The following is a 17,388-nucleotide window of genomic DNA, read 5'->3' on the forward strand; positions in this document are numbered from 1 at the left end:
CTTGTCACTGTTCATATACTTGTAGAATCCTTTCCTGTTGCGCTTCACATCCTTTGCAAGCTTCAACCTGGGGCTGGCTTTGTTTTTTCTAACCTAAGCCTTGCACAATGGAAGAGTAACTGTGCTTTTTCTAGAGTCACCTGCCCCTTCTTCCATCTCTTCTGTGCTTCATTTGTGCATCTGAGTTCAGTCAGGAGCTCTTTGCTCATCCATCCATGCTTCATAAATAGAAAGGGATGATTGTCAGTGCTTTGTAGCTCTTTAAATTTGGAAGGCAGCAGGGAAAGGACTTCTTATTTTATTAGGTGGTATGCAACTGTTAAATTTGTTCTCATGCTTTCTTAACACATTGCTAGAAATGACTTTTAGTTTCAGAGAGAATCACAGAATCTTAGGGGGTGGAAGTGACCTCGAAAGATCATCTAGTCCAACCCACCTGACAGGGCAGGATCACCATGATGCTTCCAACTTTAAGGGAGAGAAAGGGCTAAAAACAAATGCATTAGGAATTGTATTTAAATGTATATATTTGAACTTTTTTTTTTTTTTCATCCTATGGGAAAATAAATTCTCCAAAGAATGGGGTAAATTAGTGCTATAATCTTAGATATAATGTATGAGAGTGGCAACTGTACTATGGAGTCTGCCTACTGAGTCTCCTAGATACAACATGTCACTGGTATTAAATTTCACTGAATTGTGTTGTCACCTGGGTTTATCTGTAAATTTTAATTGTATTCGTTAGGTGCTTTCTCAGATAATTTCTAGAGTGAGTTATTATACCACAGCTATGATTTCCATATTTTTAAAAAATATTTATTTATTTATTTCCTGGCAAGAGGTCTTGTGTTTGCATACCACACAGAGTTGTGAAAGTGCAAAGGCCTTAGGTGCACAAGGGCTAACCTTACCTGAGGTGCAAAAGTACTCCCTGGCTCACCCTGTAATATTAGGACTCCAGTTGATCTGGGCAGAAGCCTGACCAGATGGTGTCCTGGTTCTTTCCAGGCATATGCTGTGTTGCTGATGGCATGAGTTCAGGTGTTGTGTCATGTGAGAAGCAGTATTTATCAATTATTCAGTGCAAGGCTTCTGGACCCCAGATGTGCTATTCTGTCCCAGATTACGCACTTAAACTACTTGTGAAATGGGTAGAGAGACTGGGAGTCTTGACAGTCAGCATGCTGCACAGGAAGCCTTCTGACCTAGTCACTAGCTGGGATGCTGAAGGAAGGAGCCTCTCAAAACTTTCCCTTGCTTTAATTACTGAACAGGTGTGTGCCAGATACCATCCTCTTAAGTTACTTTCTAAAAGAGAACTTGAACATTTTCTTCCATTTCAATATGCAGATGAGGAATGTGAAGGCTTAATACTTCCTTAAGCAAGGTGAAGGCTGACCTTGAATGCATTTTTCCGTCTCTTGAAAATCTGTAGTTACAGTGTGGTGCAGTTTCATTGGATGCAGTGGAGTGTAATATTTCCTTTGTATCTGATTCCAGCCCTACACAATCCTTCCACAAGCTTACAGTCACCTGGAATAACTTAGAGCCTATCTGCTACACGATTGTTTTGGAAATGTGAAACAAAGTAATGGAGTTTGGCAGTGGGCTCATTCAGAGTGTGTCCTGGTTGCATTTAATGGTGAGAGGGACTGAGTTCCTTGGCTCTCCCAAGATGACAACAGTCCTAATTAAGAAAAGAAACTTCAGGTACCAATAATGTATTAACAAAAAAGGTTAGTTTGTTGGGTACCTGTGAACATAAGTGATTGTTTTGAGGATTGCTATTGTGAAATTAGACCCAGAAATACCTGTTTACTCTCTTTTTGCATCACTTAAAATCTTATGTGACCAAACACTTTGGATTTCCATACGAACTGTTACTTAAACAAAAGAAAAATGCGTCAAACATCCATATGCTAGAAGATCTTAATGTGGAAAGGAAACAAAAAATTATGATTACTACAAGAACTTTTCATTAAAGTACCACCTTTTTCACTCTTCTGGAAATTTTTTACTATTAAGACCTATGAAGATATTTTATGCAGTATTATTTGTATTGTGTGGGTAAAATCGATGTACACTATCAATTGTGTACTTTGTGTTATGGTTTTATTCTTTAATATAGCCTTGAATGGCATAAAATGGAAAATAGTATACAGAATTATCAACTTCCCTATTTTCCAAACAGGACAAGATAAAGCTGTGGTTGATGTTCTTCTCCCTGTAAAGAAAATAAGTAATTCAAAGTTCTTAGAACGAACTTGGTCACTGAGGCACTTTAAAATTGCTTATCAAAAGTTATTCCAGATTCCTACTTGGAAAGCATGAATTCTTAGTACTGCGTACAACTTTCCACAACCTGTTGTAAGGAAAATAGTAACTGAGCTGGTAGATTTTGTTAATTAATCTCTGTCAATATTGTACCTGAAGACATCACAAAATGCTGAGTTTGAGTTAGAAAATGTTTTTTGGATATTGTGAAATCATTGGTATCTTTACTGTGTATGGCATTTCCTGGAAAAAAGAACCACCAAAAGTCCACCTAAGAAATACGAACTCAGGAGACCTTAGTTGTTTGGGAGCACTTGCCCCAGAGATGACAGCCTTTTTCTTTTCAGCTTTTTAATCAAGCAATGGACACTGGAACAAACCTTCTGCCTTTTAGTGGGTGATAAATTGAAGTTTGAACTGCTTTTAAGGATAGTGTTCTGTTTGTTATGTCAGCCTATTACTGCTTGAATATAACAACTTAGGAGTGAAGTCCTCAAGAGCCTGACTGTCATTTGTGGCAATTTGATTGTGACGATGAACATTTTTCCCCTCTGAATTGAGCTGTGGAACATTTTATGTCAGTTGCCAATTTTTCTGTAGCAGACATAATTAATGTAACTAGTGTTTAATTTAAAAATACGTTTTTCTGAAACTCCATGTGTACATAACTCATGAAATATGTGGTTGCCTACTGCCTGGGACCACTTCAATGTTGAAGTGAGTAATTCTGCTCAAAGATGGTGCACTTGCTATTATTTCAAAGTATTTACTTCCTGAAGCCCACTGATTAGAGACACTTCTAGGTCATTGCAAGAATGACTTGAGATTGATGTTATGAGTTTTTTTTACCTAGAAGAACACAACATTTCCCTAATTATGCACGGTATTGTCAGTAGGTTGTGCTGGGGGAATACATTTGAGCCACCTAGAGTAACACTAAGTGTTTTTGACAAAGGCTGACCTTCCTCTTTGTTATATTTTATAATTTCTGTCATTTGTATAAAATGCACGTTACTCATAACTTTGGAAGATGAGATTGTATGGAAGCCTACGCTTTATATTTTTCCAGGTTTGGCCATATAAACTTCTTCTAAACTGATGTTTTTAAGTCAAAATTAGCGTTTGATGCTTTCATTAACACTAAATATAGAATTATTAGACCCCAGCCAATTGTCATGATCTGTATTTGCCAGTATAGACCTGAAACAGGGTAAACATTTTCTGAATAGAAGCAGTGGTTAGTTGAAATGGTTTAGCTTTAAGCTGATATCTTTCATTATTTCAGTGAAAGAAAGAGGTATGGTGAAACATTCTATTTGAGCTGCTCTGCTGCTTCTGTCAGTAGCTACCATCATTCAGCTTATAAGCAGTTTGCAAGACCACATGTGTGCAAGACTTTCACATGTGCAAGCCATGTAGCATGGAGATTGAACTTCAGGCTCATGCCCAAGAAATAGCGTTTTGGAAACTTTATTAGATGGGCTTCCAGTTACTGTTAGAACTGATAACACGATGCAGACCGAGTGATGTAACAACATTGATGACTTAGGCCTCAAGAAGCTACAATTAAGAATTGTGTGTGAGAATAATTTCCATTTAATAACTGATAGTCTGACATTATTGGATCAAAACAGTGCATATTTTTGAGAAAATCAGTGATACAGATACTTAATACATTTGAGCTATAGTAGTATTGTCTCAATGTTGATGATGCAGAGTGTTCAGAGAAGAGCAACTGAACCAAATTTCTGCTGAAGGCCTGGAAGTTTTCATGCCTGAAATGTCACCGAAGTTCCATTCCAGGTGGCACTTCATTAGCTGCTCTTCATTTTCTGTCCACCATATACTTAGGCCAGCTGTTTCTGACTGCTGCTGTAATTTACATCACATTTTCTCCCCATACAGTTATTTACATGAACCCATTGGAATTAAAATGTCAGCTTGATTCTTATTTCCAGCCTTTTTATGTTTTCCTCTGAAAAGCAAATTTTACAAATAAATGAGCTTTTTTTGAGTCTGTGCCACTATAATTAAGCAGCTTTCTTCAATGTAGCTTTGTAATGTTTTTTTCTCATAAATTTTTCCATTAGTTTTCTATTCTCAGAGGCTAAACTAACTTTAAAGTCACCGTTTTTAAGACTGTTAATGTTCTTTAAGTGCTGCCATTATTTTTTTATAGAAGTGTAGTGTTAGCTTCTGTAAATTAGTCAAAATGTATCCGAAGGCCTGCCTGTTTCTATAATTTTCTCAGTATCTTAGTCTAAATATAGGGTTTTTACTTTTCTTAAACTCTTCCTCTGTTTGTAGTAATAAATAAATAGCATCACTATCAGTACTGTTCTCAAAATTCAGATGCAAATTTTTAGTCTTAATGTTAATTATTAATTCTTTATGTTGGCTTATTAATAAATTACTAAAAAGACCAGTTCTCTGCCATATTTTTTTTTCCTATGCTTGTCACCATGACCATGTATTTCATTTTAGAAAATATTTTTGATACTGGGAAGAATTAGAGTTTTTTGGTGATGCTTATGACTATGCTGCAAAGAAATCAGAGGAGGGAAAACATGGGGCATTTTTAATGTAGAATAGTAAGTAATTTTTCACCCACTACAAGAATTTTTATTGCCATAGAGGAGCAAACCTAATAAGACAAAATACTAAATTCCTTCTAATGAATCAGATTTTTCTCCTTGATCATAAAATATTTCATTTACTAATTTTTCTAGTTTCTTTTAAAGTTTCATATTATTAGATATTCTTAAATTGTTTGTTTGTTTTTAGTATATTCTATCATACATATGCTTTATCATCTAAATATTCCACATGTTAGTATTGTACATAAATTTTAGATATCCAACAAATTTGAAGAGCTATGTTTAACAGAAGTTGATGTCAAGACTATTTATTTCTTTTTTTTAAATATCTAAGTTTTTACTGTGATTAATAATCATAAAGGTAGTCTATGTAGTAATGCATTTTTATTACCTGGATGTGCACATGTAGCTATTTAAATGAAATATTCCATTCTTTGTAATTAAACTCCTTTTAGTTTGGGGCTTCTGTCCTGTCCTTTTACATGGTTATAAATTCTGTTCATCTGTTTTGGCTCTGAAGTTAGCCTGATTAACCTCTAAATCAGAGTTACGGTTCTGACAGTTTAAGATACTAATATATACTCATGTCTTAAACTTTGCAGACTTAAATGTTAATTTAAAATTTCAACTTATCTCATGTTTCCCCTGGTTTTTCTGGTTTTGATCGTGTATTTGTAATGTGATCATTTTGTTTGGTAGGATGGTGTTAGATTTAGTCAGGTATGGATTTTTCCCCAAATCTGTGAATATGGTTTTTTTTCCTTACACTGGTCAAATATAAGAGAATGTAGTGGATTTCTCACTAAAGTCAGCATTTGGACTATTTTTGTAGAAAATTTGGTGGAATAAAAATTTTTAATGTAGCAGGTTCTAGTACATCTGCTAGATAATAGTTTTACTTTATTTAAAAGGATATTTAAACTATTTTTAAGACAATCTAATTATATTTTTTAATTGTTTTGTTTTAGGTTTCCCAGGCTGGAGATTTGCTTATCGAAGTTTATGTGGAAAGAAAGGAGCCAGACTGCAGTATTATAATCAGGGTTAGTGTGTACACAGAAGAAAAGTATGAATATATATCGATCACTATTCTTCTGAACAGTATTTTTCCTACTAGCTGCATTGCCTACAGCCTGAAGACTGATATCACTTTAAAGGGGAGATACCCTCCTTTAGTTTTACTGCAGTGTACAATGGTATAGTTGTAACACACAATAATGTTAAAAAGTACACTAAATGTTGGTTTCGTTCAATAATTCAAGGCCCTTTAAGTTATTTTCTAATTTTTCTTTTTGCCAGTGGCTATCTGCTTTGAGTGCTAAGAAACCAAAGCTCCTTAGTTAGTATAGTTGAGATTTTTCAGTCTTGTATCTGATGGTGTATTTTAAACACATTCTTCTCCATGTAGTAGTGCTTTTGGAAGCTGAAGAAAAAAAAAAATCATTTTTGTAACACAAAAGACAGATATTGTTGAAAAGGGAGTGCAATGCAATTTTTTTTAATGTTACACCTCTCCAATTTTTTTCTGTTCAGCGTGACTCTCAAAACACTTGTTTTTGTACATATATGATATACATAGATACACACATAAGCACATGCATACAAATAAGACATGCTTCTTTAAATAGTAATAAAAGTGGGAATATGCATTGCTAATATTAAAAAATGGTACTTCTGTAATATTTACTTTCCAATACCCAAGAAAACATATCAAGGTGCTTTTTTTTCCTATTTTTCCAAGGGTAGAGAAAAGGAATTTCAAGTTATCAAGTAATCAGTCAGCTAAAAATTATAACTTCAGTTTCATGGAGCAAAATAAGGAATGCATTCTGGAGTCTGAAAAATAATGTATGGATTTCCATCTCAGTATATCTGCTTCCTTTTTACTTTTTTCTTTTTCAGTCAGTTGCAGGGAGGAAGATTTAAAAAAAATAAATCATAAAACAGTAGTTGTAATATGTTGTAAACTGACTGAATTTGTGTTACAGGTGTCACCATTGACAGAAGCAGAAGAATTAACTAATGATGTTTTAGGAATCAAAAACATTATTCCCAACAAAGATGATATGTGGGCTACTTTTGAAGTGCTTGAAAATGGAGAACTAGGTTAGTAAGCTTAAATTTTGCATGTTCAAATTTTAGCATTTTTATTTTTCAATACATAACCGACTCAAAAGCTCAGTTAAGGAATTCTTGAAAAGCTTATAGAAGCAAAACAAAGCCTTCCTGCTGTTGTTTTACATTTGGTTACTGAGACATCTGAATGATTTATTTCTAGCCTTCACCAGAAATAATGCGATGAATTGTTTCAAAATGCTTACAAATTGTGAGCTGAAAACATGTTCTTCATATTATTCAGCCTTGCAGCTCATTAGCCATCAACTATAGAAAAGTAGGTCTTACCAAGAAGTCTCAAAGAAGAAACATACTTTCCGTAGAATGCCAACAGTCAATTTTATAAAGAATAATGTTTTTCAGAAAACAAAATGAGAAAATACAAGTGATACTTTGAGGAATTGATCTTTTTTTTATTATTTAGTACATTATTTTATGTATGTAGATGAAAAAGGAGGCATAAAGTTGAGTAATCCTGTGATTATTGGAAGTGGCATTATGGTGTATCTAGCAGAATCTTGAAACGTTTGTTTTAAATATGGTTCTGCTGCAAACAGGAGCAAGTATCACACCGTCATAATAGTGACAGGAGTCATGGATTATAAAGAGATTTTAACATAGGAGTGCTTTATATACATGTTGGGGCTTGCACTTATTTATTAGATATGCTTAATAACAAAGTAATAGAGATTTTTAAAAATTAAATTATTGTATTGTAGGGGAAAAAAACAAAACAACAATAAAATTATTAAAAATTTAGAAAACTAAAATTTTTCAAGCTTGTGTGAATTGTTTGCTGTACTTTATTTTCTGATGTGCTTACAAGATCTCTTCAGATTTACTAGTGTTCCTGATATACTTAGTCTTGACCTTGGCAGTCTCAATAATGAGAATGGAAGTGTGTTGTCCCATTTGACTTAAATAATCCTGATCCCTCTTTGCTTCTTGCAGTCTTGTGGTGGTGCTGTGTAGAGTTGAAACATAAGAGTTCATTTCCAGATTCATAGATATGGTGTCAACTGACAAAGAGTGCTAGCAGCTATAATCTTTAGAAGAGTCCTAATAACTCCTACAAGTACTCTAGAAATCCTGTTTCTTTTGAATGAGTAATGGAAAAATTTGAAGACGGGATTTTATTTTCTTAAACTTAATACATAACACTTACAGGCAAATGAAAACTAGACAAGGTAAGGCCAAGACAACATAAAACACAGCAGCTTCTTGAAGTATTTGGGCACAACAGCTTGTATTTTAGTGTGGACTAGAAATGTTGCCTAAACTAACAGCTAAATTCAGCAAAGTTAAGCTTAAAGTGAGACACTACAGGCCCTGTATAGGTAGATAAATATTGGCAAGGGATTAGAGTGTATCCTATTGAAACAAGAATTTACAATGCAAAGTAGAAATGGTATATCACTGTTCTAAAACTGAAACAAACAAGCAAAAATCAAACTAAAGAAGACCTAATTCAGCACCTGGCTTCAGTAATTGGAGACTGTGTTGATGAAATTTCTGCTTCATAGACTCCTTCCTGGAAGAATCTGTGCACCAGAACAGGTGAAATGAATAAGTAATGTTTGAGTCTTTGCTGCTGCAAGTTGATCTTACTAGCATGATTTAACAAACACCATCAAACATTACCTAATCTAAGGTACTGACAAGTAAGTTGAGATTCTGACATGTAATGACAGAAACAAACTTTGTTTATTTGTTTCAAACACATGTTAATGTTCACAGTGTCTTTCTGACAGAAATGCATTTTCTGCAGGTGTTCCTGCCATGGTCTGTGGCTTTCCAGTGCATGCTGGTATTGAATTTGTTACAGTCAATCCTGAAGTTTTGCAAGTTATTTTACGTTTTGATATATACTGCCCTGAAAAAAAAACCCTGAGAAGTCAAGAAAATGAGAATCGTATATTTTCTAAAAAGTACTTTTTTTTCTGATAGTTAATGTTGTTTAAAGTGAAAATGTCTGGTTTTGGATATTTACCAGCATGTGATGACCTAAGTAAAAGGGTAATTGAACTTATGTGCTGACGGCTTGCTGTGCAAAATACTAAAACTGTAATATGGAAAATCAAATTATTTGCATATAGAAAAGTTGAAATAATTTATAATTTTATCTAACTTAATGCAGAACATTTAGTACCATATGCTTTTACAAAATAGGGTGTATATTTTTTTTTGGTAATTTGTGCTTGATGGATAGTTTGTAAATGAGGTGTGTTGCCTGTAAAATAGCTAATGCATTTCAGCGTGATGATTTATGTACCGTATAATCCATGATGACAGATGGTCTTAAATGTAACTATAAATAAAACAGTAGGTCTGAGAGTGCTGGTGTCCTAGGAAGATGTGATTTGCCAATGTTCCCTGCCTTTGATTTGAAAAGTCTTTTCCTAAAAATGGATTTTTCTCTTTTGTACAAAAAGCAACAAGTTGTTTTATCACATCAGAGTCCACATTTCTCAAAAGTCAAAATGAATTTTAAAAACGTTGACCATTTAAAACAAAAGGGCCAGAAGAAATGGTCTTACAAAGTAGGATTTGAGCTGCTGCTTACAGAATGGTATTTTGATTAGTCTGCTTTGTTGTCACACTCGGATTTCTGCTGGATCTGGTAATGCAGATTTAGGGTCTATTTGCAAGATTTTCCCTGCCTTCATTTGGTATCTGAACTGGGCTTTTTGTGGAGTACTGGCTGGACTTCCTTATCACTGCAGTTTCTCAATCTTGTGAAAAGGTCTCAGAGTTTCTATTTTAGGATGGAAGGTACCTATCTATCAAATGTATGTTTGAGCAACTGAAGATTTGGAAGTGCACACATATAGTCTAGTCATGTCTTCATCTATTGGTGTTTTAATCTTGTTGTACCTTTTGTATGAGGTTGGAATATAAAATGTGCATGACCGGAAATGCCCTGACCGTGGCAATACGGAGAAGACCTAGTAAGACAACAATCTTTTCCCTTCTATTGAAAGGAATGTAATGAAACCAAGAGTCTGTCTCAATCTGCTTTGATCATTAACAGACAACATCATCTATGCCAGTGTTTTTATTTTTTTTTTTCCACTGTAGCTGCTCCAAATTCCTTAGGTTTTGATTGCAGAGAAATGGTAGCCATGATGATTCAGTTTTGTATTGAGCCTAGGCCGATGAGACCCAGTCTAACTGCAGGTCTCAGTTCTGTTTGATCATATTTAGGCATGCCCTGTGATAGCAGTGTTTTAGTGTCTTTAGATAAGAAATATTCATAACTAAATACACAAGAGTCACTGATCATTTGACTAGTTCTTGTTTAATTAGGTATTTTTTACCTCTGCAGACCCTGCCAGCAAATGTGTTACTGCAGAAAGTCAGTGAAGTACTTAATTGTCTTTTGAAAATATTTTTTTAAATTTTGGATTTTGAAAGCAGTATTTTTCTTCTATAGTTCAAAGTGAGTGAGACAGTACTGTGTGTAAGCATGTGTAACTTCTTTGGACCTCTAATCTTTTTTGTGGTTATTTTGTTTCAACATTTGCTTTTTGTGTGACATTTTTCAGAACGTCCTCTGCATTATACTGAGAATGTACTAGAACAAGTTCTTCACTGGAGTTCACTACCAGAGCCTGGCACTGCATATCTGATAATAAAGAGATTTCTAACAGCAGACATGATAAAACTCTATGCTGGTATGTATCATGTGTAAAACTTGGATTTTTCTTGTGGGATCATAAAGACTGCAGTTCCTTTATAGCTGTTTCTTTGGGGCAAAGTGTCCAAGAAGATCTGAATTACTGCAACTTGATAAAAGTTACTGGTTTATTGAGGATTGTACTGACTTCCATTTAAAACAAAGAAGTTATGTACGCTTTTGTTTCTACAAACTATAAGTTCTCTTATTTGAATATAAGTGTTTTACAGAAATTGTATATACAGTTCAAGGCTTGAGGCTGCTCCTTTAACTGTAGTGCAGTTCTGCACAGTGCATCACATATATACAACAACATACTTTCTGCGGACTATATATACATTCATCTTCTAACTGTGATTATTACATTTTCAATACTAAAGCATGTAATTTATATATGAGTGTGTTTAATAATGATAATAATAATAATTTCATAGAGTTGCTAGGGTTGGAAGGGACCTTAAAGATCACCTAGATCCAACCCCCCTGCATGGGCAGGGTCACCTCCCATTAGACCAAGGTTGCTTAGAGCCCCATCCAACCTGGCCTTGAACATGTCCAGGGAATCTTTTCGGCTCTGTGGAGAATTCCTCCTCACTGAGTGGTAGGACTGAGGCCAGATACCCAAACTATTTGAAATATGCTTTTTAACAGTGGATTCAGCCCATACAAATGGAGTACTGGGTGAATGGATGTCCTCCTATTTTGCGGTAAAATTAATAGGTCTGTGTTCATATTATGATTCTAGTTGAATTGCATGAAGTTCTCTTATTTCTCTCTTTTGTTAGAATCCTGCAGACTAGATTATGATATACCTGACCTTTTGTTCTGTTAGTGTTAACTTAGAACTTTTTGTCATCAGCACTTTTCTCCTTTTTCTCCTAGAGACTCTAAAGGTGTTTGAAATAACATTGGTTCAATAGTGAGCCTAAAGGAACAACTCTGTTTCATCTTGGCAACTTACCATTGTTTTCCCTATCAACACAACTTCTCCCATGTTCCTTATACATAGTACATTCTCCTTTTTCATAATTATTATTCTCGTTATTTCAATTTTGAACTAGTTTCTCATGTTTGCACTTTTAAACGTTGTATTGAGGTCTAGATACTTATTTTCTTTTGTCTAGAAATCAACTTTCCTTTTACAGGAAAAAAAGTTAGTTTATTTGTATTGATGCATTTCAGTACATTCATTGTAAGATTTCCTCCAGACCTTTAGCTATTCTCTCTTGACAATTTATTCCATAGCTTTTCATGCTTGGATCCCATAGCTTTTCAACTGCTATTCAGAAGGACAAGGTTTGCATTTTATTTTGGTATAAGAGATACACAGTACAACTTAGTTGTATTTCAAGACGCTTTTTCTTCTACTTACCTCAGAATTTCCCACATTAAAGTTTTATTTGTTAGGAGAATACGAGAGAATAGGCTTACTATAAAGTGTGTGTATATAGGTCCTTGAAATTTTACCACTAAAGAGTTATTTTTTGAGTGGGAAGTATTGATTTCTGAGAACAGATGCTATTATTCAGAGATATTATTTGAAACGCAAACTTCTAAACCATATATGGATCAATCCTAAATGAATTGAGGGCATCTAGTTTCTTGTCATTGCATAAGTCTAGAAAGTTCTGCATGTTTCTTAAAGTTTGTATCTGAAAAATCATTCCGATTAGGACACATCCCAGTTATTTTAGATGTACTTTATGAAACACTGGCTTCAAAAAGATACAGAATATCATCAATTTAGAGGATTTTTGAAGAATAACCTGGGGTTTTTTGTATGCATTTTAAAGTGTGTTTGTATATTTGGACATTTGAAACTGAATATCACTCGTACTTTTTATGCATTGGCAAACATGGCCTTAATGCATTAATACATTTTTCGCTATTAAAATGTTAGGGCTCTTCCTAAATAGTCATTTGTTATTTAAAAGAAGGACAAAACCCCATAAATACTGAAATACAGGTAGCTGCAAACAGTACCATTCAATATATTTGTATTAGATCCTGCATTTAATCGTCATTAGTGATGCCTCATGCAAAGTCCTAATTCTCCCTTGTCGCCTTTCATACTTGCTTTGTGCATGTTGTTCAGTACTTGAAGATACTGACTGCTCATTTAGCAGAATGTATGAAGATGAAAAAAATACATAATTTTGATTAGAATATGTTATAACAAGTGTCTCTTCCAAACTGTGGCTATTTGTGTAGTTAGCTGTGGCTGTGTGATACTGTTCTCAAGAAATAAAAAAAAAGTATGCAAACAATGAAAATAATTTTTTTCTGTATTAGTGTCTTTCCTGACCGAATGAAAATGTAATTTTGGAGGGTTTTTTAGTTTATTTATCTAAAACATTAATATTTTTTAAGACTGTATTGTGCTGCTTCTTAATAATAGAATTTTGATATCAGATACTCAAATCCAAAGTGAAATTGTACTGAAAAATGCCACTTGAGTAGCTGGGTACAGATGCTATTCTCCATACACGTACTCCTGTTATAACACAGTTTTACTTACTATCTTTAAACAAATACAGTATAAAAACTAGTGGTATAATTCTGGGACAAGTTAGTTCAGCATTTCCTAAATAAGTGAATGACTTACGGGAAATATCTGTATTTAGCTAAAGAAAATAGATGGTTGAAGGCAAAATATGGCATAAGCAGTAGGCTTGTGTTTTGAGATAAAGGAATTATTAGTCCAGTTAGTATGGCTCCCTCTTCAATGTGAAATGGTGTTGAATGGAGAAGTTTATCTCCTGCTTAGCTGCTCTCTCTTCTTGCTGGCAGTTTGCTTTCAGTGCTGGTTACCACAAGGAGAAAAGAACATTTCAGAATTCTGCTGAATTCTGTTCTCTTTTATAAAGAATTCATAAGATGCAAGTAGGATTCTTCTTGTATTGTTCCTTATTTTGTTACAGTGTTGGTTTGGATTGAGTTTATATGCATGTATCATATCAGCATGGTACTTAATATAATTAATGGTCGGAAGATTTTACTTTTTGAAAGTGGACTTGCTGGGGAAAGCTGATAAACTACTTTTTTAAAAAAACAACATATATTGGGGAGAATAGGAAAACAAAAAACATCTGCAAGTGGTAGCACAGTAGTTTATATATACTAGTACTGAAAAATCTAGGCTCTAACATATAAAACCTGTAGTGGTTCTGATTATTTTTTTTCTTTTAATAGAAGCATTTTCAAAACAAAGTTCTATGTGTTATAAAATTGACTGCAGACTTGTGGTTTCCGGTGTAGGACTGATTTTCTTTATTCTTATTTTTACCAGTTATATGTCTGTTTCCTTGTATATTTTGACTCAAAGCAAAAATGTAGACACTCATCACAAAATCAAATGTCTATGGAAAATGTTTGCCTCTCTGAAGCACTGAAATTAAAAGTATCCGTGTTACCTTAGAAGTGAAAAAGAGAATGCTTTTTTCCCACTGAATAACTTAAAATTATTGTTGTGTCAATATTTAATAATATTTTATTAATATTTAATATATTTAGATATATGTTATATATTTAAAATATTTAGATATATATTTAAAATAATTGTGTAGTTGTATGTTGCATAGAATTAATTTTTATTATTTATATATAGCAACCATAATAACTAATCAATAGAATTGTAATTGTATTCTTCTGATAAAAAGTAATACTAGGGGCATCTGAAAACTAGCAGCTTCCACTGTTGCAAGATCTTCTAACAAAATGCTTTTTTAATTTCTCAATAGAGAGAAATGAAAAAGCCAGTGTGAAAGCAGGCAGTCTGAAGTACAAGGAAGAACCATCCAAACTACTGTCTGGAAACAAATTTCAAGAGCGTTATTTTGTGTTACGGGAAGGAAGCTTGCTTCTCTATAAGGATACGAAGGTACAACAGACAAGCTTCACCAAACTCTTAAACACACCCCCCCCCCCCCCCCCCCCCCAAGCTATCGGTTTATTATGAAAAAGAAAAGAAAGGCAAACAGATCAACATTTCTGATATTAAATGACAACTTCTACAGTGGGGGGTTGAAGTAGGAGAATTTTATCTTGCTATTTCACAGATGCTTTAGTAAAAGGAGTTTGTGTCAGTTACTCATTTAGCTACTGTAATTATGCATTTCTATAAGCTTTAAAAAATAAAAATTAATTCAGTTTGGGAATGCTTGAAGTTTGTGCTGTGGTTAGGTTTTCATAAAACCTTCTGTAGAGAGCAGAAGCAGAAGTAATATGGAATGTAAGCAAGCTGCATGCTGTCGTTTCTTGGTATCTCACACAAAGCCTTTAGAAATTACAAGCAACAGAGTTCTTACACCTACAAGTATCATAGATAGAGGGTATTACAGGAAGCAATAATTCTTAATTCACTAGGAAAATCTTCCCGTTCTTCCCAGCAACAGTGTTCAAATGTACTTTCAGTCCTCCAGAAACTAGTATTGAGAATTAGATATACCTCAGAATCTCACAGAAACAAATTTAAGCATACTTAATAGCACGGTGGGTTCAATTTTAAATATTTCAGGAGGTGTTTTTTTTAAAGAGTTTGAGTGTATGCAGCTTGCATTGAAGTACAAAACCAAGTAATGTGCATTATGAACTATATTTTAATTTTAGTTTTGATAATTTTCAGTTTAAAAAAATCTCTTCCAGTTTAAAGTACTTTTTTTTTCTGAATGCTTGTTTTGCCCATCCAGCTAATATAGATATATAATTGCTGACCTTCATAAAGTACTTCTTTTAAAGACAGATCCGTTGCTTAAGTAAGCTAAGACAAAAGAACTACTGTGTCTTTTTGTGATACTGTGGATGTGATTTAATTAGAATGGCCCCAGAATGTAAAAAATAGTATCTTATAATTCAGTGTTAAATCTCAAATTGGCACATATGTGGGAATAAATGAATATGTCCATAAAAACTTAATTAGTATCTTGGAAAGAGTTTACGGTAGAATTGTTGTACTACTTTATAATCTCCTTTTGTAAGCCATTCTGATTTCTAAAACATTGATTTGCCTAACTCAGGTGGAGTTTTGAGCAGTTCTACTTTTAAATGTGTTTTTTAAAAAAAAAAAAAAAAAACCAACAACAAATTAAATACCATTCTGAGAAAATAGTCTATATAATTTTGTTCATTTTCTTTTGAGACATATTCAACTACCACTAATAATCTTGCTTTAATTTTAGTCATATTTAGAAATCAATCGTAGAAAAGCTTGACATTGCAGATGGAAAGTTGTATTTAATAATACTGCATGTACTAATTAATGTATGAATTCTCATTAACAGTAAACTAAGTTTGTATATGCAAATGGAGATATATTCTGTTAAGTGTTTCTCTTGTTGAAGAGCAATATCAAACAAGTGAAAAGTTTCCATGTTACTGTATGTTAAATTACAGTATTGTGCTAATTGACTGAAATTGTGTACCACTTTGATGTACTGTTCTTAAGAGATAAGCTCACATGCAGACAAATAGCTTCCTTAAGGTGCATTTTTGTGGGGAAAAAAAAACAACAAAACTCTTGTTTAACGAAATACTATGTTTTGTAGGCTTGTTTTTTTCATCCTGGAAGTACCTGTGCTTTGAGCGGGAAGTTACACAAGAATACCAACCATAAAACTGTTGTGTGCTTTTTTAATTTTCTTAAATGCTTGTCATCTCAAGATTCGATCTCTCTTTCCTGACACTGGAGTGTTAATTCAAAGCTGTAGACGGAGAAATTGAGAATCCAGGACAGCAGACACTATGGAGTAGCTTTATGTACCAGAGTTACAAGACTTGTTAAATTTGTAGGGGTTTTTTCTAAATATAAAGCTAAAACACTTGACCTAGAGGTAGTGTGTTGTGTTAGATTTTAGTTGTGTTTTATAGCAGAATAGTATACATAAAAATTTTGGTTTTTCCTTTCAGCATTTCATCCTCCAAGCATGTTCAATTCTCATGCCTAGTGTGGGTTTATGTCTGTTGTAGGATGGCTGAAGGTAGTTTGTTCAAGAAGGAACAAGGGAAAAAGGAACCTCAGGAGATCTCTAGTTCCTACTTCCTGTTCACAGCAGAGCTAGCAACTGAGGTCAGAACAGGTGTCTCAGGGTTTGATGCAATGAAGTCTTGAAACCCCAAGAGGATGGAGATTGCAGAGTCTCTCTGGAGAGCCTGTTGTGGTACCTGACTGTTCTCAGGAGAAAAAGTTTCTCCTTATGTCTAGGCATCTTTTCACGATATGAAGAGCCTCAGTTGACCGTCTTGATAACTTCCGTGTAGGTATTTTAGGGCTGCAGTTAGGTCAGCCTCTCTCCTCCCAGGGCAAGTGCTCCAGTCCCCAGCCAATTCAGTGGGCCTCTGCTGAACTCACTCCAGATTATTGATTTTTTTAGGTTTTTTTTTCTAGTGGGGTGCTCAAAACTGGATGCAGGACTGCAGATGCAGTCTCAGAAGGGCTGAGGAGAGGGGGAAAATCACTCTCCTCAACCTACCAGCTGTGCTTCTGCTAATGTTGCCTATGAAACCACATTTGATTCCAGGACACATTGCTGGCTTATGCCCAGCTTGCCCTCTACCAGCATCTTTGGGTCCTTAGCAGACCTGCTCCCAGTCTGTGTCATTGCAGGTATTTTTTCTTTCTGTGGTGCAGGACTTGGTATTTATTCTTGTTGAATTTTGTAAGGTTCCTGCTGGCTGATTTCTTGGTCCTGCATTGGTCCCTCTGGCAGTCAGTCCTGACCCCAAGCACAT

At 34.3% G+C, this 17,388-nt stretch overlaps 1 protein-coding gene across 1 annotated transcript in view; it reads left to right on the plus strand.

The window, feature by feature from the left end:
• ARAP2 (ArfGAP with RhoGAP domain, ankyrin repeat and PH domain 2) overlaps positions 1 to 17,388 on the plus strand; it is a 135,688-nt gene that overhangs the window by 100,844 nt on the left and 17,456 nt on the right. The window contains exons 25-28 of the mRNA XM_051618653.1: positions 5,840 to 5,914; positions 6,860 to 6,977; positions 10,532 to 10,660; positions 14,403 to 14,542. Coding sequence (XP_051474613.1) covers positions 5,840 to 5,914; positions 6,860 to 6,977; positions 10,532 to 10,660; positions 14,403 to 14,542 — 462 coding nt within the window. The remainder of the gene's footprint in view (positions 1 to 5,839; positions 5,915 to 6,859; positions 6,978 to 10,531; positions 10,661 to 14,402; positions 14,543 to 17,388) is intronic.

The sequence above is a fragment of the Apus apus genome, chromosome 4 (assembly GCF_020740795.1).
Source record: "Apus apus isolate bApuApu2 chromosome 4, bApuApu2.pri.cur, whole genome shotgun sequence".
In the NCBI taxonomy this organism is placed as follows: Eukaryota; Metazoa; Chordata; class Aves; order Apodiformes; family Apodidae; genus Apus; species Apus apus.